Source organism: Pseudochaenichthys georgianus, chromosome 19 (assembly GCF_902827115.2).
Source record: "Pseudochaenichthys georgianus chromosome 19, fPseGeo1.2, whole genome shotgun sequence".
NCBI classification, from domain to species: Eukaryota; Metazoa; Chordata; class Actinopteri; order Perciformes; family Channichthyidae; genus Pseudochaenichthys; species Pseudochaenichthys georgianus.
The window spans coordinates 23,237,971-23,263,641 of record NC_047521.1 but is presented as its reverse complement, the minus strand read 5'-3'; the positions used below and the strand labels follow the sequence as shown (position 1 = coordinate 23,263,641).

General features: G+C 42.3%; 1 protein-coding gene across 1 annotated transcript; it reads right to left on the bottom strand.

Annotated features, from left to right (window-relative positions):
* Positions 1–4,056: 4,056 nt before the first annotated feature.
* On the bottom strand, positions 4,057–6,703 carry dlx3b (distal-less homeobox 3b). The gene is made up of 3 exons (XM_034106801.1): positions 6,233–6,703; positions 5,363–5,547; positions 4,057–4,885 (listed from the first exon to the last, which is right to left on the bottom strand). The coding sequence occupies exons 1-3, from the start codon at positions 6,573–6,575 to the stop codon at positions 4,571–4,573; spliced, it is 843 nt and encodes a 280-aa protein (XP_033962692.1). The 5' UTR covers positions 6,576–6,703; the 3' UTR covers positions 4,057–4,570.
* Positions 6,704–25,671: the final 18,968 nt, after the last annotated feature.

Here is a 25,671-nt window from a genome sequence, read left to right as displayed (position 1 = left end):
CAAAGCGTCACACACGCACACACACGCACACACACACACACACACACACACACACACACACACACACACACACACACACACACACACACACACACACACACACACACACACACACACGGTCCTGTCTTACCTTAGAGAGGTGCAGCCTTGTTCAGGAGCTCCAACACCAGCTGTGTGTTTCTCTGAAGAACAAAAGCCACATCAGAGCCGCGTGTTTTCTCTCCTTGGAGCTGCTTTTCTCACATAACGGCAAGCATTGTGTTACATTAACATCTCCTTCTTTATATACACATACACCCTCGTGCCCTTTTCCCCCATTCCTGATCATTACGTGCCTTGTTAAACAAGCGCGCGGGCCGGGGGAAGAAGAGGCAAGTGACGGGGCATCAGGGGAAATTATAGGCAATTTCACATCTCCAGATTAGAATAATGGCTTGTGGAGTTGGACAGGCAGTAAGACCTTTCAAACAGGCCAATTATCACGCAGGCGGATTGAAGGGAAAGCGAAAAGGCTCCTGGTTTAATAGACAAGGCTGCGGGATAGGTGAAGGGTAATGATGAGGGCGGGTGTGATTGTATCAATGCAGCGGTCGGCGGGGTGATCAGATACGAGGTGTCTGATTTTAATTCCAGGATAGCAATAAGAGGGGAAATAGCTGGTAATTAAATCCCAGTTGCTTTGGATCGGCCAATGGCAGAGCAGGTCTCAGGGGTGATTATTGTTATTAACTCGAGTGATCCGACATCTTGGGTAATTGTGAGCAGCTCCCTTGTTAGAGAGGGTGAATGCATGATTTGGTTTCATCTGAAGGAAGGCTTGACTTAGTTTGAGGCATGATGGGGGGGGGGGGGGGGTGCAGTTTGGCAAGCAGAACGGCATGTTTGTGTGTATTTCAACAACATACTGACCTGATTTTGATGTTGTTGGAAAGGTGTAGCATGGTGCAAGGAAGAACCCACTGAAGTTTGGAGTGGATCTGAATCATGGTTTGGATACACAGATCATTTTTCACTCATGGAAGTCTTGGTTGAGGTCTTGGCTTCAGAGCGCCCTTCTTTTTGTTTATTATCTCAGCCATGGAGGAACTGTTTTCAGTTGGGTTTGTTTGCCTGTTTGTCAAGAGGATTTCAGACAAAACACTGGCCTGTAGCATGATCCCAGGTGAAACATACAAAGTTGGAGTATATCTGAGTCATGGTTTTGATACATGGATCATTTATCACTCATGGAACTGATTTCAGATTTCTGTAGCTTTGGTCAAGGTGACTGAACCCTAACTTTATCAGGATGAGTATCCGCACAGTGCGGCCATGGCCTCAGGTCAGCAAAGGTTCACGAGTCCACAGCTGTCAAGGATGCCATTCTCCCGTCATTTCATCCCAGTTTACATGGAAATGGAGAGAGTGAGTGATCCTAATGCAGCCGAGGCAGGGCCCGGGCTCGGACTAAGTGTTGGACAGCTGCTGCGAGTCTTTGTGTGGACGCATTTCAGCCCCCGACCTCCATCTCAACCCATATCGCTGCACCCCCAGAGACAAGTGCCGACACCACTCTGTTGACCGTTGCAGGGGAGAAGGACGAAGGGCCCGGGCCCCGGCTCTATTTAGGGAGCTGTGATGTTGTGCCACGCAGGATCGCATTCAAGTTCAACAGTTCAGCACCACCTCGATGGCTACTTACACTTGTTAATGTTCAGAGATGACATATATGGACACGCCTGACAAGCCCACACACACAAGTGCAGCCTGTAGCGAACACACGTTTGTCTTCGGCACAAATGTTTCCCCTGACAACCTCGGCTCATGGGCCACACACGCTGAGGGGCCCCCGAGGGGAGGTCACATGTACTCTTGATGAGATTTCATTGATATTAAAAGGCAATAGTACTCATGGTGCCTTTGTCAAATCAGCACAGTGCACTGAGATGGTGAGTGATGCTGTAGACAACTGGTGTTGAGTTCAGGGGAACAAAGTAAAGCAGGGACATTAGGGAATGGGAATTCTTTTCTGGTAAATGTTGAAAGAATGTGTGTGAGGTTTGGTAGAAAATGTGTACAGTGCTTTTTACAATAAATATGTCACAGATGTCAAAGGGACGCAGATATGCAATTAAATAAGAATATAAAATTATGAAGTTTAGTCTTCGTCCAAATGTATTAATCTTAAAATAAATTATGTATAAATAAAATATTATTTTATATCAATTAATATGGATTGTAGAGTGTTATAACTCTGATAACTGAACATCCTTAAAACGTGTTTTGGCTTGGTATTTTATTTCGTTTTTCAGTCATATGCTCATATGAAATAATTATACAAATAAAACGGCACAAGGCAGACTCAAGATTACAAAATATGTGCCTAAATTAATTATGTATACATTTAAATATATATCTTAATCATATATGATTTATTTCATGATGTAAGTCTACAAAAAATATGCAAATTCATTTAATTTTGACAAATATATCCCGAACTTTATTGGACCAAGATTTGATAATCATTCGAGTAGTAGGACTTTATCCATAATGTTTATTCCTTAAAAAGTCAACCCACAAATATCCTATTTGGGGGAAATAAAACGCAAGTCACACTCTAAACGTTGATGGCTTTATATGTGGATCTAACTCCACATTTTAATTGCTCTTATTGCAGTGACACAGTAACACCTCCAGTCACGAGCACATACCTTTGTAGTTACTAAAAGCAGTAGAAAAGGTCGGCCTATAAACCGCGGGCACATTTTCTCTCGGTGCGTAATGGCGCCTTGGTGGTCCATGTGGATAAGATCGCCATAAGCGGTTTTCTCCATCATGTAACTGTTAGTGCCGCATATTTAATAATGCAGACTTTGTGCGGTTATTGTCTACCGTCATTACGGTTGTGAAAACACGGAAAGGGAGGTTGTGATTTGTTTTAAAGAGACTGTGACTGTCTCATTATAGTTGTCCTGTTTATTCAACACCTCTCACTTCATTAATATCAGTGTATTCCCAAGGTGTCTCGTGTAATCTAATTAGGCGGTTTATCACCCTGGAGCACCTTTTGTTTAACCCTCTTCTTTTCAATGTTATTGTTTTTTAAACACTTTAAATATTGTAAACAAAATACGTCATGACATGAACGACCCTTGGCCCTGACCCCAATTGTATTTAAAAAAGAAACCTTCACTTTTTATGACTCTGCTTTGCCAAATCCAACAACATGAGACCTACTGTCTGAGGTGAAGCACTCAGAAAATGAAAGAGGGTTGTGGTGTCGATATTTGGCAGCGTTTCTATCCATCCTGCTGTGTGCGTGAGTGTGAGCGAGATCCCCTTCGGCAACCGTCTTGCTTATCCCCCGCCTTTACCCCCCCCCCCCCCCCTCTCTCTCTCTCTCTCTCTCTCTCTCTCTCTCTCTCTGTGATCTGGCAGCAGAATAGCAATAAAACAGAGTGACTCCAACATGTCTGCTGGTGTGTCGCCTCCTACTGCAGCGCTTTGCACGCAGCTCTCATGCTGCAACAATTGCAGAATAAAATATATGTATACAACATATACAGTAATAATAATCGCTTTTTTTTTCATGCAAGTGTTTGGTTTTTAGCATTAATTCTGTAAAACAACTTAAATTAATTATCGTTAAATCAGGATAAATCTTAATTAACGGCATTTATACAACATATTTAAACACTGCCACTATAATCTCCTGCCTATAAAATTGAACAAACATGTTATTTGTTCATCTGCATTATAATTAAATAGTTATTATACACGTTGTAAAAGTTTGTAAGTGTTTTTGATAATAAGCAACATTCTGAATAAACCCTTATTTTATTGCAAGCATCTTTTAAACTAAGTAATTCAAAGTTATAGATATACATATTCTTAAATATTTAAAATATATAAAAAGGAGAAATTACTTCACATTTTCTTGGCTGTCTTTGCATTGTTTAGAATAACTCGACATTTGATTATCTGTCCTGAATCTTTAAATCATCTGTTTATAAAGGGGCTCGACACACACCGTGCAATTAACATCTTTATTCAATTGACAAGAAGGCAACACGTGGACTAATTACATGAGCATGAGAATGGAGGCACCACAGTGCAGTCGTTCCGTTTCAAACAAATATCGTCATAGTGGTTTCTGCATATAAACACATATTTACAACCTTCGACGTTTTGTACAAATCCATATAAATATGACCTGAGTTCTCTTTGTACGCGCTCTTTACAAACACACATGACTTGAACGCAGCATGGATCACCTGCACGGTTTTGACAATATTCGCTTTGTGGTTATGCTAATTATTTAAAAAAATGCATATTCATTTATAAAAGGAGTGAAAGAAAATACAACAGAAGCGATAAATAATTTAATAATTAAAAAAACCACGCCAGATGTCCGTTAAATATGCTGCCACAAGTGATCAGAAATCCCTTATGTGCTTTGTGAATGTAAACCCAGTTCTGAAACATTTTTGATCATCCAAAAACAGTTTCTCTTCAGGCCTGCTCCCGGTCCAGTTCGCTCTGCAGAGTCTTTAGGAGAGAGTGCGGAGATAAATGTGCTCCTGAGTCTTTGTTAGTAAACGGCCCCCACGCTTTGCTGCGGGACGGGGTGGTGCACGGTGCCCGGATGTTGTAGGTGGGATCCCTGCTGGTACCAGTGGTTGTTATAATCCTCCAGGTATGGCGGAGACGAGCTGTGCGTCGGCGGCTGGACCTGAGGTCTGCTGATCGGGGTGCTCTGGGGGGTGCTGTTGTCCCACACTGCGGGGGACTGAGGGGAGTTACAGGCCATTGAGTCGCTGGCGTCGGGACTGTGGTCCAGGGGAACCTCGCCGTTCTTGTACAGCTTCTTGAACTTGGATCTCCTGTTCTGGAACCAGATCTTGACCTGGGAAAGTAAGAGGGGGAACATTAATTATAATGCAGCTGAACATTTAAATGAAAAAGGGGTTTAAAATGCAGGTGTACGCGGGGTAAAATAGAACAATAATTTGGTCAGACGTTCGATCCCAGCCCCTTCAGTTAACATGTCAAAATGTCATTGGGTAAAATAACTAACCCCGATTTACTACCAGGCATTTAGTATACGGTATTGAAGTGTACAATGTTGTGTAAAATAAGTATAATCATAGGTTTTTAAAATATATGGGAGCCTACCATGCATTTAAATAATAGTTTTGCAAAGAAAATTCAGATTTGAAGAAGATTTGATTGTTTGTATCCATAAAGTATTAAGCTCTGTATTCTGTGCGTAATTACGCAGCGATGGATAATTAGAGAACAAATTGGCCATATTTGGGAAGCCCTAACTCGCATGTATAACGAGTATTGATGAATTAGAAAAATATCAGGTGTTTCTGCTTACCTGAGTCTGAGTGAGGCCGAGCTGTGCCGCCAGCTCCGCGCGCTCGGGCAGCGCGAGGTACTGCGCCTTCTGGAAGCGCCTCTGCAGAGCCGCGAGCTGGTAGCTGGAGTAGATCGTCCTCGGCTTGCGGATCTTTTTCGGTTTTCCATTCACCATGCGGACCTCGGGCTCTGGCTCTTCTTTTACTAGAAATTACAGAAGAATATGTTGATTAAATAAACCATCAAAACAGACATAAAGTGTAAAACTCTAAGCATAACAAAATAAAAGCAAAACCATAACGGCAAAAATGTTTACAAGATATTTTTTTGAAATATTGTGTCAAAATGATATATGTATGGCAATTTATAAGTGCCACAGAACAACAATCCAAACTTAAATCAGACAAGATAATTGTATTATGATAAATTTCAATTTGTCAAGCCAATACAACTGAAGGAGTGAATATAATTAGCTTTATTCAAACCATCATTGTTTTATTGCAGTGATGTTATTGGGTGGCTTATTCACAGGCACATATTAACATAAGCTTGACTAAACAAATGTTAGTTTTGTACCTGCAAAAGATAATAAATTAAGGATATGTGGCAAGTGAACATGTCATGGGCCGTGAGATGTAGAATTGATGGGGACATGAAAGGCAAAGAAAATGTTGACTTGAGGCAGAACTGCATTTTTAATATTTCTACTTTACTATACATATTTTTCAGAACTAAAGGGACATTTTTAATTGATAATAGATTTTTCAACACTGCATTTTTTTTCCCAGTGTTGTTTCAGAGGCCTTCAGGGCTCTTTAATGATGACACCACGCACTTTGGAGGCAGACACCATCTCATTAAAACAGATAAAGCATGTCTCAATATTTACCTGAGCAGGGAGGTGATGCCTGCAGGTGATCTCTGTTGTAATGTCCGAACTGTCTGTAGCTGTTTGTGTAGGGGTATTCAGATTTGGTCGCGTACGCTCCAGCAGCTCCCATTCCGTTCAGGTTAAACTGATGGTGGTAAGAGTTCATTTGCTGTCCGTACGCTTGGCTCTGATAGTATTCGTGGTGGCTGGGCGCCGTCTGTCCGCTGTAGTAGCCCATGTCCGTCACCGAAGACTCGGGGAGAGTAGGAGAGTCCTTGGAGCTCGGGTGGCAGCTCATAGATCCGGGTAGATCGGTCAAAATACTCGCAATCTTCTTCTCATACGTCTGTCCGGCGCTCATGTTGAAAGTAGCCCCTCCAGCCCCTTTCAAACGAAAGTCCACTCGGGGATTTGTGTGTGTGCGTAAAGCAAGAAAAAAACAACGCAATAAAGAATTGGCTTTAGAGAGCTGATAGTCCAGTGAAACCTTCCCTGCTGAAGTAACTTAGTTGTGGCATCGCTCCTCTGCTGTGACACAGAGTTATAGAGAGCTGAGCTGGAAGCTGCCTTCCCATTGGCCCCACTACACCCCCCCCCCCACCCCCCCTTTCTCTTCTCTTGTGCTCCAGGCGAATTCGTGGTAAAACCAAGCCTTCAGCCAAGAGCGCCCATGCACGCATACCTCTGAGTTTTTTTCTCCTCTTTACATTTGCATTTACCTGTTCACTAGTTGAGCATGTTAGGCCTTCAGGGACTGTCTGTGAGAAACGCAACATGTCCATTAGTTCTCACAATCATGCTACAGGCTGGCAACACATTAGCCTCTCTAAAGCCTTAATCCCGCAGCCAGACCGTCTCCTTAATGTTTTATGCAATGTTTTCTTAACAGTGCCGAGAGATCACACTTTATTCAGCCCATTGAAAATCTGCCAGCCAGACTCCCACAAACTCGTATTGTCATTCAAAGGAGTTGGCGGACAGTGAACTGTACGTGAAAGAGATGGGAGAGATAGGTAAAGGAGTCGCTCATCTCACGGAGCCCTCGGGTGAATTCCTCCGCACTGTCCGTGTTGTGTGTGAAAATGCAAATTCAGAAATACACTGTTAGAACATGACACTGCACCTCTGAACAGCACGCGATATTGAAGGTTAAATCGTTGCACTATTGAGTTTCATGTTGTTGATGTCTTAGGATTTGTTTAGCTTGGGAAAAAAAGGTTAAGCTTGTAATTAAAACAGTGTTTAACTTTTTTTCTCCTGCAGTGTATTTGCTATCAACTGAACACACGGTGCACAGCGCCCCCTGCTGTATGCTTTCACAAATATAACTTTTGTTCTGTCTGCAAAATCAGAAATCCTTTATTTGTCTCACAGCAGGGAAATGTACAAGGCAGATCAAAGGAAAACATATATTAAAAAAATTGGGTGGACTAACATTAGAGGCATAACCCGTTTAAATATAAAAACAAGTACACATCCATGTTAAAACATTAGCAACATTATAAAAGTAGGTGAACATATAAAGGTATTAAAACAAGAGTCAGTAACATCTAGAGAAATTATGTGTGTATTGCACATGACAGATAAATGCAGCTTCACACACATTGATCTACAATCTGTGTGTTGCTGGCTACTGCCTCCCCTCAATATTACGTTTTTAAATTACATTTATGAGAGTAATGATAATTAACTTAAATAGCACACTTTAAAATTAGTGCTGTCAAAATTATCGCGTTAATGGCGGTAATTAATTTTTGAATGAATTGCGTTAAAATATTTAACGCATTTAACGCATGTGCAGAATGGCCCGCCCCATACGTGCCACCAATGGCAGCGCCAGGGTATGGCTGGGGTAGGCTACACCCATACCAAGAAATGGCTTAGCCCCACCATGAAAAATGATGTTAAAGTAAGCAAAATAAAGTCTGCCAACTCGCGCGGAGTAAATTGCACAGACAGCAGTTAGTAAGATTGATTTCAGCAGCCACGGTTTTGAAAACTTTTGTCACGTAGTGATCGTCTTCTCAATAGAACATCTTTGATAACGGCGTGGTGTTGTTGCAGGAAGTCCCGACGCAGAATACTTTTGCTGTAGTTCAGGGCAGAGCCATATAATAGTAATAATATGGCTCTGGTACAGGGGTGCACATAACTGGTACACAGGTTATGTGCGTAATCTGAAATGCGCACCGTCACTTGTGTCACAAAGTGCATTTGCGTACCGACGTACTTGTGAAGCTTTTCCAGAAGGCGGTTAGATCACCGGACGACAGAGTCGGTCTCCGTGTGCACAGACAGGGCTGCTGTTAACGTCGGTCTGTACAAGGGAACTGTGCCAACACTACGCCAACCGGCTGCGGAGAGAGACTCCCCCCATCACTGGAGAACTGCGCTAAAACAGCTGATCACAACGTTCACACTCTGTGGTCACGAAGTACTCCACTAGCCCCCCCCCCCCCTGTCGACTTTCCTGAAGTACTCCCCCGTTGGTAGTGAATTAAGACCCCACGGTTTGATGATTGATAGGTGTGTGGGCTGTCTTTCATTTTGACATGCAGAAAAATGTTATAATAAACATAGATACTGTATGTTAAATGGATATATCCACCTTCTTTCATTTATCTTTCCATTCCCAACAATATACATAAATAAATGGCACATTTTGGACATAGTTCGAATGGTGATTAATCATGATTAATTAATTTTTAAGCTGTGATTAATCTGATTAAAAAATTGTAATCGTTTGACAGCCCTATTTAAAATATATCATCATGAATCATGCCTCTCTCCTGTAGCCCCTCATGTCTGATGAACTGCTGCCCTCTTTTGGTACGTTTCTGTAGTGCTGGCATGAAGAGATAAACTAAGGAACAGTTCTCCCAAACCAAATGGAAGAATGAATAACAAATGAGCCACTTGTCTTTAAAGGAACTATAGCCACCAGATGATTGGACAACCTATTATGCCAACATCTGTATTTATAGAACCAATAAAAGGAAAAGAAAAATATTTTTCTAAGGTTTTAACATATTACCTACATTAATATACATATTTGTTAATTACATTTCATTCGAGATGTTTTGTATTAAACTGTACTGTTGTCTGCATCTCTTGTATTGTTAGTATTCAGTATTATAAGCTTCCCCACATCTGTTGAGTCACGTGATATCTGAAGATGGTGTAGTTCCCTCTGTGGCCTTTAGAGGCCGCCAATTTACAAAGTTGTAAATATATCAACACATAACCTGGACTTTAGGCGAGTTAGCCCTTTCCTGACCTTTCTGTTTTATCAGATGAAAAATACATTTCATTTTAAAGTTTGAAAGGCTAATCCATAAAGACCAAGAGAACTTCTAGCATTTAAATGCTTTTTGAGCCATTTGTTGTGGAGTTGGCACTTGTAGATTCCTACAGGAATTAGTCTTACAATCAACCACACATTACGGCTCAAGTAAACCATTTATTAAATGTTACATGTTATTCCAACCAGCTTTTTAACATGTTCATCCATAAAAGTGTTTTTTTCTAAAACTATTTTTGACAAATGCCTGAAGCCCGAACAACATATGTAAGCATGTCTGTGTATGTCTCAAGTCGTTCTTTTTTTTGCAGGCACTGCAAAACAGCAATGGAAGAATGGTGAAGTGAGTTGATAAATAAATGAGCTAAAACAACACACACTCAAAAATGTAAACTTGTTTATTCACGTAATTGTAAACTGTTGTGAAAGATTGGAGTACTTCATCCACTTCTGTAAACATGTGTATTAGAACACAAACATGTAATATATCAAAGTACTTGTACATGTTAAAACTAAATCTAGAAAGTCACAAAATAAACCAAAGTAACTTCAGTCCAGTCCTAATGAGTAGAGTGCTTTTTTATTGAGAAATGGTCATGATGTTGTAGTATCATAAAACCTCCACTAGATGGCGCATATGTCTTAGATTTCATGTGGTGGTGTCACTATTAAAAGACAGAAGCACACACACCCTGCCAATATAGAACCAAATGTGTGATTCTGTTTAAAACATTTAGAAAAGTAAACTAAATGTGAAGTTATATAACTTGTAAGTAAGTCATTAAAATACTAACCCTATTTTAACAGGTCAACTGTATCCTATTACATTTAAAAAGTAAACTCCCCATCACTGGTAGTTTTTAATAATGTAATAGTCTCCCCTTATAGACTTCCCCTCTTTTGTCGACAGATCAACTCTAAAATAGGCTAAATATAAGACTAGGAATTATAGTTGCAGTTTTTGCCGTCAAGTTAAACCCCTTAAAAGCATGAAATTGCAGAGACTATTTCCCTACTCTGCTAACTTGCTGTTTGTATATGATCCGCAGATATCTTCCCGACACCAGACAGTGAAATAATCCTCAATTGCAACCTGTTAGCATTAACCTGTAAACTCAGTGTTTTATAGTCTAGTGTAGTTGCTCCTTTGCAATGTATAAATATGTGTACACAAATCATTTGTATCCGTCAGAGAGTAATGCCAATCTATCCTGCACAGTCAGATGAGCTTTACAGATCTCAGTGAGCCAACCAATCACACGCTCACAACACGGTAACATGAGACAGCTTCAGGGTTTTGTACTTTTCAAATCAGCAGAACTAAGTAGAACAGCTGGCTCGGGTCCAACACAGGACAAAAGACTCCGACCTTGCCCAGAGAAACCCAGGCAATTACCGGCTAACCAGGGTTTGGTCTGATCGCTGTTGAGGGAAAAATCTACCTTTTGTACTGTACATTACAAATGAAGCATTTCCCCCCTCCGAGAAGTAATTGTATTCCCATTTATTAACTTCTCAAATCTTCCTGAGAGTCATCAGTGTGATTAAGGGAGCCTCTTTAGTCCCAAAAGAGCAACAGTAATGGTAGTGACCCTCAGACAGTCGAGCAGTTTTCTCCGGACCTTGATAGGATGAACGTGGTTGTAGTTATCAAAAGGTTTTCATTTCAAGTACAAGACGTACCTCTCTCTGTAGTTGTCCTTGCAGCTCTTCTTTTGTTCTCACAATTTTGAGATGCCGACTTCAGCATTCCAGTTTGTATTGGTTTCCCCTCAGACTGCACGCAGTGTTATGAAGGCCTCGAGACAAATGTTGAATGCTTTGTTTTCTGAGGTATGGAAACCATGAAGGAGGTCAGAGCAAATATATCTGGCGATCCATTTTCTAACTCTGGTCTATATAGTTGTTAATCTCCTGCGATTTCAGAACAGGTGAATTAAAAGGTTTGGAAATAAATCATGATTCCCTAAACAGCAGATTAGAGCTGAATATAATTACATTTCTAGCTGGAAGAAGGTCATGTCAAAAAACGATCACATATTTGTATGTATCTTGGGGGATGGAATAGGAGGGGGGAGACACATACTCTGAAGCAGTTGTTGAGTTTAGAGCAAGTCCCGAAAAGGTCTGTAAAGTCCAGTAAGAAAGAGGGCGATTACCATATGCTAGTGCAGTGGTTCTCAAACTTTTTCTGTCAGGCCCCCCCTTAGGAGAAAAAAAAAAGTCGGACCCCCAACACAAATAGTCAGGCTCAGTGGCGGCGCCAGAGATTTCTTTTGGGGGTGCTGTGGGGTAGCTTGACGTTTCATAGAGGGTGCTCAAACATTTAGGGTTTCCCATTAATGTACCGGTCGCCACAGTGGAATTTTCTACTGCAACAATCCCCACGCACATATACACAGTGTTCCCGCGACTGTTACAATGAAGGCTCGATAATCAGCTCACGGCATATAGGTGTAAGCAGGGGTCAAGTGCTATTTTTATAGGTGGTGTATGGACCTCACATAGGGGGGTCCGGGGGCAAGCTCCCCCGGGACGATTTATTTTTAAATGTTGAAGTTAAAAGCATCAATCTGGTGCACTTTGTGAGCAACATAAGAGATCTAGGGATACATCTCTCAACACCCATTTGAAACAGAACTGTAAACAGATTTACTTTTTCTTTATGGATATTTAACAAATCACCTTTTTATTTTTTTAATTATGATTTAAAAAATAAATAATTTATAACCATTTTTCCTCCTGGTCTCTCGCACCCCCCTGGCATGCCACTGCCACTTTTGGCCAAATATAGTATTACAACAACAAACAATGACAAAAAAATTACCTTCACAAATGAAGAAGTTATAGGATCAGACCATATACAGCCACTACTTATTAGCACTGTAAGGACTTCTGTAGAAACAATGTGTGCTTTTAAACCCTACCACTCAATCCCAATCAGTGAAGTATTGTGCACAAAGTTCAACAATCATACACACCTACACTGCAGAGGATGTTTAGACTTTAATTATGAGTGGGATAGTACAAAAACAAAGTCTGCTCGTGCTTCCTACACCCCCGCAAACCATCAACGCAATTTAATTTCCCTTTGAAAAGTTGAAGGCGGCAGCGTGGAGCTCCTTGAGATAATGAAGCGCCGGCGGCTAGTTTGTGCTGATCGGATTGAGCGGTCGGGTCAGGACACTCATGAGTGGGAGAACTGGAAGTATATTAACTGCTGACTCTCTCCTTTCTTTCTCAGTCCTGATTAGAGATAATAAAAGAAACGGCCATGAGTCAAGGACGTTGAACCATCTGCGTATGAATGTCCAGACGGAGAAAATCACCTGATGCTTATCCTCTTTATGGGTAAACTCTTGTCAGTTTTTCCTCCAAATGTTTGCAGATATCTATTCAATACAAGACCTGCAGAATGCATTATCCTAACACTGACTTGACATGTACAAGTATAATAGCACAGTCAAACCCATCGGAAAACTACAGTAATTGGTTTCCAGTGAAACAGCTCAGCGCTCCCATCCCTCGAACTAAAAATACTCCACTCGATCTGGGATTTCTCTGGAACAAATGATCGTTACAGCCTCCCAGCGGTGATGTAACTTGGCTCGGCTACATTTAACCTGTGTGTGTGTGTGTGTGTGTGTGTGTGTGTGTGTGTGTGTGTGTGTGTGTGTGTGTGTGTGTGTGTGTGTGTGTGTGTGTGTGTGTGTGTGTGTGTGTGTGTGTGTGTGTGTGTGTGTGTGTGTGTGTGTGTGTGTGTGTGTGTGTGTGTGTGTGTGTGTGTGTGTGTGTGTGTGTGTGTGTGTGTGTGTGTGTGTGTGTGTGTGTGTGTGTGTGTGTGTGTGTGTGTGTGTGTGTGTGTGGTTCCCTAAAAGAGCCCAGGTATACGGCCTTCGTAATGTGTTCCCAAGGGTCCCCAGCTGCCAAAGGAGGCAAAAAGCTAATAGAAGACACATGTGTCCAGATGTTAAAGGTCATGCCCTTTCCTCGAACATACACACACACATGCACAAACACAAATCCAAAACACCTTCTGAAGCTAAATGCCTCCCTGCAGGGCTGCTTCCACCCACTCTGGCTCTCCTGTGAGCTGAACGCAGCACTGCTATTGGCCATCCGCTGCTTTAATGGAGCAGTAATGACTCTTGTGTCTCTGCAGTCACGCTCAGTTAGCGCACTTCCTTAAACTAGCAACCTGTTACTGTATCATTGTGCATTTGTGTCATGACAACATGATCATGATGTCCTATGTACCAGGGTCAAATGTTCCCCAGCTCAACACTGAGACCTTTTAAAGATATTATGTTCACATCAAAGTGTCCCAATTTGTGGAAATCACCCACCTAATCCATCGCCTAGCATACATTTGTTATACTTGAAACCTGTGTCCTAACATTTTAAGCAAACATTAAAAAAGCTTTATTGACTTTCCACGTATGAACGCAACGGCTAAATGGCATTTGAAACATACATTTGTTATGCAGTACAAATATTTAATTTGGTAAATATATATAAAAAAAATACCCTATAGGAATTACCGCCATGCACACTAACGAGCAGAGAAGTGTAGCTACAAGTGACGTATAAATGGTTGAAATCACTGTAAATGTTAATTGTTAAAATGCTAAAAATTATGGATGACAGTTGAAAAAGTTAGCTCAAAGTGAAAAAGCTAAGCGTATGCTAATGGTAAATCAATTGATACTTAAATCATCAAATCACATCAGAAATGGATATTTTTAAACTGTGTCCTAATTGAAGTTATTGTACGACCTCCCACTGTGGCCACAAACTCTAACAAGTGTTCAGTCTGTATGTTTGAAAGCAGGATGTAAACAAACCCCCCCCCCCCCCCCCCTGCAGGGAGACAACAGGCCTTTCCCCCGCTCCGCATTCCATGTCAATCAGCTTTTGCAACAGTGCACTGCGCTAATTGAGAGGTCCGGTCCAACACGGCCGTGAGCAGAGCCAGACACAGCGAGGGGAACAATGGCCGCCTAACAGCCCATAACTGGGAGTGTGTGTCTGCTCTTTTACAAACAAAGAAAGACAACAGCTGATGCATCCCTTGTTAAAAGTTCCCTTCTTGTATGTCCCTTTGAGTAAATCGGAGTTGTAAGACATATTTTCCTCCCTTGATCTGACTCTATTTCAGCTGCCATGCATGCTCCTCACTCGGATCTACTTTTTCCCCCTCAGCTGGCACAAACACCAGCCGCTGTGCACACAGGCATCCGCACAAGTGTCCCGTCCTGGCAACCCCTGCCTCATCCACAAGAATGCATCTATTCTCCGGCTCCACTTGGCCCAGAGTGGATGAGTGAGAGCAGCCTGTAGAAACAGCTGTGCAGGGTAGTGATCAAAAGGAGGGGGACTTGTTTGATTACGGCCTCTTTGTTCAACCTCCACTCAAACTTACGTATTCACTGAGGCCGCTCTCTGAGTGGGCTGCCGGCCAGGGGAATGCTCCAGGCTTATACACTTAATGGAGTGAGAATATATTTGTGTCTGTTTCAATGTTAAAGCCAGCTGCTGCAGGAACATTCCCAAACATCTTTTCCCAATGGCAATACAATTTGCAAATGTCTCACAAGACTCTAAGTCCCTGTTGTCCCACGGTTTATCTTGACCCTTCACCCTTTTGTGACAATCTCTTTTTCGCTGGTGCTTAGTGAATATGTAGCCTTGGTTACAGCTACTCTCTCCTTGAATCTTCTGGGATGGGATGCCCTCTCCCAGGATTCTCACAGGAAGCCGCTCCACCCTGATCCAAGCATGTTTGTTTTGGCTCAGACTGAAACGCATTGAGGACTAGATTAAACTGCTGCCTTCTATCTGCTGATTATCTCCTCTAAATCTGCAGGCAGGATGACACCCGTTTTCATCTCCCAGTGTTTCAAGCAAAGTTTAAGCTCCACTTTGCTTTCTTTTAAGGCTACGGCAATTTAGCCTCATTAAAATGTTGTCAGGAGGGTCATAGTTGAGAGAAGTGTTTGATACACTTTATCAAAGAGTAGGATTAAGTGTACACTATAGAAAGCTGACTGGAAAAAGCCTGTTCAAGATCGCTGTATGAAGAGGCTTTTTTGGTTGTATTTATTTTACCGTGCCACTTTTTCATACTTCATGTAAAAGATAAACTGCCACCGGAGGCACACATCTGAATGAGAAAGCAACCCCTTTGTGTAAACAAAACTTAAATTCCCAGAATTCAAACTCAAATACCTTTTACTGGAAATATTTTGTAACTTGGAAAATCACAGAAGAGTCTTGTGTAAGACATCCACCTAGTTATTTGGTGGGCTTGTTAACACAGCGTAGAAAGCCGTAATTTATCTAGGCATGCCTGAGCACGGCAGATTTTGGGAGTTCCCGTTCTGCCCCCTTTTCCTCCTCAGCTTACACAGAAAGACTCCACCATGCTTTCTCATCTGCACCTCTTAAACTTCTAGTCATAAAGCCCTTAAATCAAAGGTGGCAAAGTGAGTCAGTCAGGTTGTTAAGTCAGGTTGAAACAAAGTGCGTCTTCAGCCACTCTCATACATCTGACCATGAGTACGTTTCCTTTTAAATATGTGGCCCCTGGACGTGAAGGCCCCTCCCTCCAACCTCCTCTGCCTTGTCTACAGTTGTTGGTTCTGGATCTGTTGTCCTCGGGGAAGTGATGATGACATGAAGTGTAGTCCAGGAAACAAGGTAATTCCCCAGCCACTGCCCGGCCCTGAGCAGTCATTTCCAGCCAGGATTACTTGCACCCAAAGGGGTACTGCTGCAGTTCCTTTGAGGAGAACGTGGACAGATTGTAGAGTAGCTGTTTCAATAAAAAAAAAAACTCATATTGAGTCATATGAGAACAACAGTTCACCAGATGTTGAGATTTCATGAAGAGTATAGGAAAGCCAACAGAAATGTACACAGTTAGCTAAATGAATTAGTGGTTAACATACTTACTGCCTGAAACGCCTCCATTGGACTCCTTTGTTTACTTATGTAACATAGTGACATCACTTTGTAACACTTCTATTGGCTTGTACGAATGCATTGTACTTGAGAGGCTAAAGGGCGGGACATTTCTAAGCGGTTGACCAATCACAACAGAGCCGGCCAGCTAACCAATCAGAGCAGACTGGGCTCTGGTTTCAGACAGAGGGTGAAAAGAGGTGCTGCAGTATGAGAAAAATAAAGATCTTTTTGAATATTAAAGCACGGAGACATGTCACAGGAGAGGCAACAAAAAATAGACACGAGATAGATTTACAGTTGAAATAGCTAAAGTTAGCTTAAAGTAATGGATAAACAGCTAAAATAGTTACGGTAAATTAATGGAGTGATGGGGAAAGGTTAGTTGGAACAGTTAATAGATAAAAATAGTCAAATAGTAAAAAAAAAATCTAAGATTAAACATTATGCCAACATTTGACAGTATAGAAAGCCCCATGTATCATTGGGTCGTTTAAGTTTGAGTTGTCTTGATAAGGATGTTGAAATTGGATATAGAGGCAAACATTTCTCCTTAAATAGCCTAAAAGATAATTGGTGAAAAAGCTACTGAATAGTAGTTGTTGAAATATATTAAATTCAGTAAATACAGTTGGTATATTATTAAAAGGAGATATTGTTCAGTCATTTACAGAAAAACTGTTGATGCCATGAAAGCATGGATTGTGTATGCTTACGAGCATCTTAGCTGCCTTTGAGCACTTCTCCATCTTTACAGCGGTGGGCTCAGGTGCTGTATTCGAAGGCTGCCACCCACAGTGTTGCAGTGTGAGGGACAGCCCCCCCTCGACCGGCCCCTCTGTGTTTGCCTTACTGCCGAGTCCCTGCCAGCTAATGAATGGACATTTAATGATCTGAGAGGGCCATTCAATTGAGTGGAAAATGTGCAGGTCCGTGGAGTACAGCTCCACTTGTCGTAGGAAACAAAGGGCTCGGCTTTGCATTCACACAGCGAGTGGATTCACACGCTGGCTCGAGAGGAGGCTGAACACACACGCTGCATGCAAGACACAACAAGGAAGAAAGCTGCTACTTTTCAAAGGCATTTCATAAGTGTTTCTAATGTGATTTATTGTACAGCAAACAGATTACAAATTGACCGTCTCCTACTTTTCATCAGAAAACACAGGCTTTTTTAAATGTACAATTTCATTGCTTTATTAACCTTACAGCAGTTTCACCACAAATCCAAACCATCTGGGAACCTCACAACAAACAAAAGGACGTGGATCACAGGTTTGCCTTTTTTAAAAAACAACACACATGTCTTCGATATAAATCCATCCTTTTATGTTCATTTTCAAGACATGCCGAGTCATAAACAAAATGGCCCCATGTGGTTACAGATCCACAGCCGATCAAAAGGCGACAGGAAAAGAAATCCTCGTAGTATTTACAGGAGGTCTGAGGGATGAACAGCGACGTTTGCATGGGGTCAGTGTCTATACGCTGCGGAGACAGGAAGCAGGCTTTATAAGGAGCATTGTAAATCATAGCAACTCACTTTACCACAGGAGGGAGGACGAGAGATGTGGGAGTGAGCTCGCGTCGTGTTTGCTGGTCAGATTTACTGCAGTTACCCTCCAGATTGTGTCATTATTCAATGGTCTGTCCACCATATTACATTAGGGCCTGGTCCCAGCGCATGCATCAGATTTACTGCCCTATATATTCACCTATTATCCAGGGTGAAGAATAGCAAGGCTGTTAATAAGTGGATTAAGTTCAAGTAGATTGGAATATTATTATCCAGTTTGTCAAATGGGACTTTCAGGGACAATTGTAAGGCGATATTCTCCGTCCTTTCATGCTATTCCGTCTCTGGAGATAAGTGTGCCGTGTTAAAGTGCGTCCACGTGTGTTTTCTCTGCCGTCGAACCGTAAAGATAATGGAACACTTTTCTGAAAGAGGGGATTGTTTAGGTCCCAGAGACAGATAACTCCTCCTTTGGTAAACATAGCAGAGAAGTGATAGTGCAGACTTCACAGGCTCGTTGAGTATCACGTTCTGAGTTAATGTGTCCCATGGGAGGAGGGGTAAATCTGGACTAAGGTGAAATTCTCTCCTGACCTTTTGGAGCACATGCGACAGCGAGTAACTAGTGTGGTCTGAGGGGAAAGCCCACTCTTGTTATGATTGAGTTCTGTCTAAAGGTCATGCCGGTGTGATTCTCCAGAGAGATAGCTCACTCGCCCTCTCCCTGAAAGACCTTCTCTGTAAAGCCGATGAATAATAGACGTAAAGTTTAAGGCATTTCTGTGCAGCTTATTCCTTTTCCATCTTTCAGACTGAGAGCTCCAAGATTATCGGTCCTTTGGGCTCCGAGCCAGATCAAACCCAGCCTCCCCTCAAACATTTCTTTCTGTACCTATGACTCCTCCGCACAGAATTGTTCATTTTGAACAAAAGTGTCTCCAAGGGCAGTGATAGGAATGCTCTGCGCGGTGACTCCCTTTCTAATGATTAAACATGAATCAGAGTGCACCATTGTACAGCAAGTGTTTTTATTTTCACTTTTAATAAATCATCAACTTTATATCTCGCATTCCCACCTTCCCCCCCCCCCCCCGGTTGAGAACCACTGGTATAGAAGATGTATTACATATACTTTACTATCTGTATGGTAAACCACAGCCAGCAGCCAGTTGGCCTAGTTTAGCATAAAGAAACAAAGGGTAGCCTGGTTGTCTAGATGGTGGCGATAATTTAGCTGAAAGCAGTCTCAACAACAAAAGATAAGAATAAGTAGAACTTAAACCAAAAACCAGACCTTTGTCTCCATTTCCTATCCTCTATTTTGCAACATGGACTAAGTCTGAACTGGGTGCACAAAATGATCCAATCCTGTCTGTTCTCCAGTTATGTAGCCACTGCATCATGATGTTGGGTTACTTTTCTTAAGCAATGCTTTAAACTGTTAGTGTTTCTGTGCCCGCCAATCCCCATTGGGCCCTAGCACCGCAGCCAAAAGGACTATCCACATTGAAATGAATGGGAAGACTGGCGTTTTACCCGCAATGGCCAAGGAATAGTCCGGCACATAACGCCTCATAAAATCTATTATGTTAGTTTGTGAGGTTAACAGGTACTTATGTGTTTTCTTACCTTAGACAGAGCCAGGTTTCCAGTATTTATGCTAACCAAGGCAACGTCTACATGGGTCTCACACGTCCATCTAACTCTCGGCGAGAAAGCAAATAAGCTTATTCCCAATGTCAAACTATTTCTTTAACAGAAATAAAGACAGACTGGTGGGTTCATTGTTATGGTGGGACAACATGGGTTTGTGTGACAGCTGTTTTGTTTCCATAACACAGCGACTATGCCCCGCTGTCTCCCATCGCTCTGTCTGCCTGAAAGCTAAGCTGAAAAACAGGTGCCAGTGGACAGTGGGAGAGGGTTCGAGCCACGCCTCTCTCCTCAGGCTATACATTCCTACACTTAGCACGAACTGGAGAGCGGAGGAACAGCGAGACCATGTGTCGGTCACAAACCCCTGCTGCATTTCCTTCCTGCCACACATTCACCAAACATTCAAAGAACACGCACATGTGGATGATGACAAGCAGCCCCCGCACTCAAATGAACAAATGTGAACATAGTCACACATCAGTGAATGAAGATTTAACAGGGACCTGGAGAAGTCATAAAACACAATGTTCACACACAGACATTGGATCAAGAGGTATCATGTAACATCAGACCAGTTGTCCCATAATAGATATAATATATATATATCCCTTCTCATCAAGTTGAATTCCAAGATTTGTTTAAAACATGCGTTTGTAACTCATGAAATACAAGAACTTGATACAATGTGGTATTTTGAATAATGATTGAAATAACACATTTTTGTTTTAGCATGTATCACCCTTTCATACTAAAACTGAGTGTTAGATAAGCTGGCGTCAGTTATGGTGTGGACATTTGGTAGCAAAGATATGGTGTATACGAGTGTCCCTTCACTTTGGACAGTCTTGTATTTATACAATACTCAAAGCCTCTTCTTTCCGTAGAACCAGAGGCTGAGAACTGACTGATTATTCATGCAAAAGCTGGGTTTAAGAAACAAAATGACATATTATTAGATTTTGCTCATGTATCATTTATAGTTTCCTCTAAAATTAGATTTGATTTGTGCCAGAGTTACATTTACAGCATAAAAATGTGGATTTCTTTGTGTTTTGTCTCCTAAAGTTCACCTAATGTTCTGCATTTTAGTAGGAGCAGCCAGTTAATGAATGTTAACACTCGTATCAACAGTGGGACAGAAAGCTTACACTGTTATATTATTTGTGTAGCTGTGCACATGTGTGGCAAACATCAGCATAAATGTGTATTTGTTTCTTTTGTAAATGACTGGTTGAATGGACAGGGGCGAGATGATCATGTTCTGTTCCTGTGAAAGGTCATCTGAGTCCAGTTAAAGTCCTGGCTGGACTTTAAACAGAGCGCACTGTCTTCTCCTGCAGACGCTACAACATACTGGCTTCATAGCAACTCCCTTCTCCATGGCAACGGCCGTCTCTGTCGTCGCCGTGCAGCGAGGACTCAGGGTGAGAGCGTGTTGTGTTTCATATTCAACCAATGTCCTGCTCGGTGTGTTATGTTCGCCCGTAATGTGGATTAATATTCATGGGAATTCAACACGAAGTTGACATTTAGTTATTTTGAGACAATTCTTTGCATTTTTATGTTCAGAAGGCTGTTTCTGTAATTCTCTGTCTGGTCTCTGCAGTCTATTCCAAGCCTGTTTTTAGAGGGAACCTATGATGCTTTTGGGGGTTTTCCATTTCCTGCCGTGTGTTATAGGTTGTTGTGCATGTTACTGGTCTGAAAGGCTTAAACACACTCTCTCCACACTTGTTTACTTCCATGATATAGGCTAGTGACATAACTAAGTAACACTTGTGATTCTATTGGCTGGCGCTTAGTTGCACGTGAGTTCCACTGCAGCGGGTAGCCCCCGTTTAAGCGTCCTTAATCGTCCTCAAGCGGCCAGGCCAGTTTTTGGTGGCCTTTCCATATAGCGTAGCACCGGCTAGCGGGTACTTTTTCCCTCTTTTTCCAGCCCCATAAAATCGTGGTTCTATCAGGTCAAGGCTGAACTAGTGACGTCAACACTCTCGACTGCTGATTGGTCAGAGAGAATCGTCACAAGATCGCGTGCGAGATCATCCCTAGCGTCGCATATATATTTAGAAGCAAGCTACACCAGGTCCTAAACTGTAATGGAAATGCGCCACGGCCTCGGACGGCCAGCGAGGCAGGCCTGAGCGAGGACGCTTAGGAACGCTTAAACGGGACTACCCCGCTGCAGTGGAAATGTACCATAAGTTGACCGATCCCAACAGAGCCGGCCAGCTAACCAATCAGAGCAGACTCTTTTCTGGTTTCAGACAGAGGGTGAAAAGAGGTGCTGCAGCACAGGCAGTGTGAGGACAATAAAGAGCTTTCTGAACATTAAAGCATGGAGACATGTCCCAGTAGAGGACGAAAATACAAATATGAACCTGACAATGAGCACAATAAGGCCCCTTTAAGGACTTTACACAATGCCTATTGAGTCGATACAGAGATAAGACTAATGGGACCATTATGGAGCATACTGATGCATTTACAGTCCATTTCTTTTATCACACATTCACATCAGGAGCTCCACATAGCATCGCACTCCCCCCCCGTCCCATCAGCCCTCAGCGCCGATTCAAAGGACGCCTTGAGAGGACTCTGTGGAGCCATTCGGGGTATACGTCAAAAGCACAAAGCAGCAGTAAAGTTGAGCGGGAAGATGTTATAAGTATGTAAGCTTAACCTCCTCAATTAGGTGGACATTATGAGGCAGAAAAAAAAACATAGGAAGAGGGAATAAGTAGGGAATTCCTTTTTTCTGGGAGGGTTTGGAAGGGGGGGGGGAAACAGGAAACTAGCAGATAAATTGCAAATTACATTCCATGTGTGCTGTGTGGGTTCAGCCTGTCGAGCAGAGGACTCTGGGGGCAGCAGCAGCAGCAACTGCATTGGGTTCTTTGTCCTCACCGTTCACAGAGGCCGGTGTAGGCTTACATCTGGGTCTGGGGAATACAAATGTCAAGGCAGGACGTTTGTTCCCTCTACTGTAACACAGAAGGGACTGAACGTGAGCTGTTGTGTGAGAAAGGTATCAGCTTTCAGTAGATTTTGAGTTTTAAATTGTGGACAGTCTACCGCCAATAGGGACTAACAATTGGCTGCAGACCTTAAACAACAGTGTGGTTGTTTCCTGCCTGTAAAGAAGGGCGCAGTTTGTCAGTATCAGCTGTCGCTTCTCCAGAGTGACACTTTTCACATGTCAAAGGGGGCCCAGAGGGGTGACATATCAGGTGCTCTCCAGTCCCAAGGAATGTATCACAGAGAGTAAAACAACCAGAAGTCAGATTTCTTGTACGTTGTTGTTTGCTTTAAATTCCTCTCTGCTAATATCTCTCTCAGGATGTTTGCGGGGTGTCGAGTCAGAGTGGTGAAGCTGTGTCTGGACCGCATGGATCTGCTCTGCGTCAGCGTGTTCCAGGTGGATGACCTGATAAGGCAACCACAGGATGTTGACACTGTATACACTGGCATGTTGTGCGCTCACCTTTGGGCTGGGAAAGGTGTGTTACCTGCTAGATGAAATGCAGAACAACTCCACAAAGTTTAAGCCTGGATTAAGTCTAAACTCATGTTTAACTGTAAAGGCCAGGGATTCTAAAAGTCACAGACGCTGATGTGACCACCATAGATATTGAGATTACAATCTGTAGAATACACTTCAACCTGTATGTGTGTTTCCTCTTTTGCTATCTACATACTTCTTGCTTCCTGGTATCAAAGAAGAAGTTGCATGCGTCTTAGAAGTGGGTTAGTTTTAGGGGGACACTGAAGCGCTGAAGGGTTTTAATGTATGTGTTCCCTTTATAAGATAAGATACTTTATTGATCCCAATTTGGGAAATAGTTTTTGTTGCAGCAGCAGACGGTTGATATTGAATCTTTGATCATTGAACATGTACAGTATACTTCTTGTTTTCTGTTAGCCAAAGGGAAGTTGCATGTGGTTTAGAAGTGACATTATATTGTCAGGGTGACACATCATTGGAAATGTCAATATAAATGCATATGTGAAAGACGACATGTCTCCCTTTCTCTTTGCATCGATGATATTAAATCTTTGATCATTGAACTTATCTATCGATCCAGATTGATGTAGTGTTACGCACAAAGGACATTCATGTGAACACCTAAACGGAATGTATTTAGAGTAAGGTTGTACACTTACTTACATCTTTTATCGAAATTGCAATATTCAAATCGCAAAAAGCTTATTTGTTAAAGGCTAAATATGTGTTAGAATTCAATTCAAAATGTTAGAAATAATGAGAATTAACATTAAAAAATGAGCAACCCCTCCAATATCATGAGGGGTATTCAGTCATATAATTGCAATTCGTTTTTTAAACCAATGTGTGCAGCCCACACCTCTTAACTCAGTCCGTGCTTCTTGTTGCACACGGGACGTTTTTTGCACTGGAATGTGTGCAGCGAACTTCATTCCCCGTGGAGCATTATTTCACCCGGTAACAGGGGAGAGATTACCTCTGGGTGAGAGAAACTCATGCAGCGAGAGGAGCTGCAGAGTGGGAGCTCGGCTCATCAATTAGAGGAGGTCAGCGGTGCCAGATGTAAGCCCGGAGTCAGCCAATAAAGCAGCCACGATGAAGGATCGCACATTGCTGTGAAGACACAAGCAAACAGGGAGGAGAGGGAGCTACAGCTGGTCTCTCAACACCAGGGGGTTCCTGAGAGAGTCGGACCAAAACAGGGGTGGGGGGGGGGGGGGAAGTCATGCTGGAGGAGAGGATGCTTTAAAGAACTCTGGCCTGTTCTGTGAACTCTCTAAGGGGATTAACGATTTAATGAATTGCTCATTGGAAGCCATGCGTCCGGGCGATAGGCAGTGGAGCGAGGCAGGGGGTGGCCGTCACAAGAGGGCTCATGTGAGGCCGTCTATTAGGGGGTTCTGACAGGAGGCCTGACTTTTATAACATAGTCCCTCCTTCACATTATATCCTGCACTAAGCACTCAATGGCTAACATGATTTATGTGTGTTTTCAAGTTTCAAATCAAATCAAGTTTTATTTATATAGCACATTTTTTTAAAACGATTTTTGGTCGAGCCAAAGTGCTGTACAGTAAGGACACTTTACAGCAAATATAACGGCACAGTTTGTGCAGAATATCAGTATGAGAAAACGACACCCTCTGTCCTTAGACCCTCACATCGTACAAGGAAAAACTTCCGGAGAGAACCCACAGTTTAAAGGGAACATGGGAGAAACCTCAGGGAGAGCAACAGAGGAGGGATCCCTCTCCCAGGACGGACAGACGTGCAATAGATGCCGTGTGTAGGAGATAATACATTTTACAGGTACCTACGTAACAGATTGTGCTATTTTTTGCAGGTGATAAGTTCAAAAGGTCAACTGACTTTATTTTTAGAAATGGGGATGACTTGAATACTTATGTTCATGTTCAACTAGTGGCTGTCTTTTCTGACTATAGGCTTCAATTGCTCTTTCTTCTTAAAAAGTGCGGACAAAGTAAAACAGACAATATGTTTATTTTCCTTTTTGAGAGCATTTTCTCTTACTTACAAGAAAATCTCCAATGTGCATTTTGAACTAATCCCCAGTCTTTTCTGGGGGGGGGGCACAATAATAAGCACATGCCATTGTTGAGTAGAATGTTATTCAATGAAGAAAGTTTAGTTGAATTCTAATGCATGTACCCTAATCGTTTTTGTTTTATAATGAAGGTATTGATGGAGGTATTAATGCAGCGATTGACTGTTTGTAAAAGGCAAGAATGAAACCCTAAGTTACATATTGCACAGACATTTTCAATAAGTTGTGAAAAGTCTCCAATGGCTGTTTTGTTTTAAAACGTGCTGTTGTATGAAGTTTACAAGCACAACAGGTGGAAAGCAAAAGATGTGTGTGAAAGAGAAACTGAGACAGGATGCGGGTGGGGAAGATGAGAGACAGATTTCCCCCTGCTAACCACACTGTGTGAATGAAGGGAGTGCACTTGTTTCTTCTGGGTGTGGAGGGCAGAGAAGAAGGAAGGGAGAGCAGG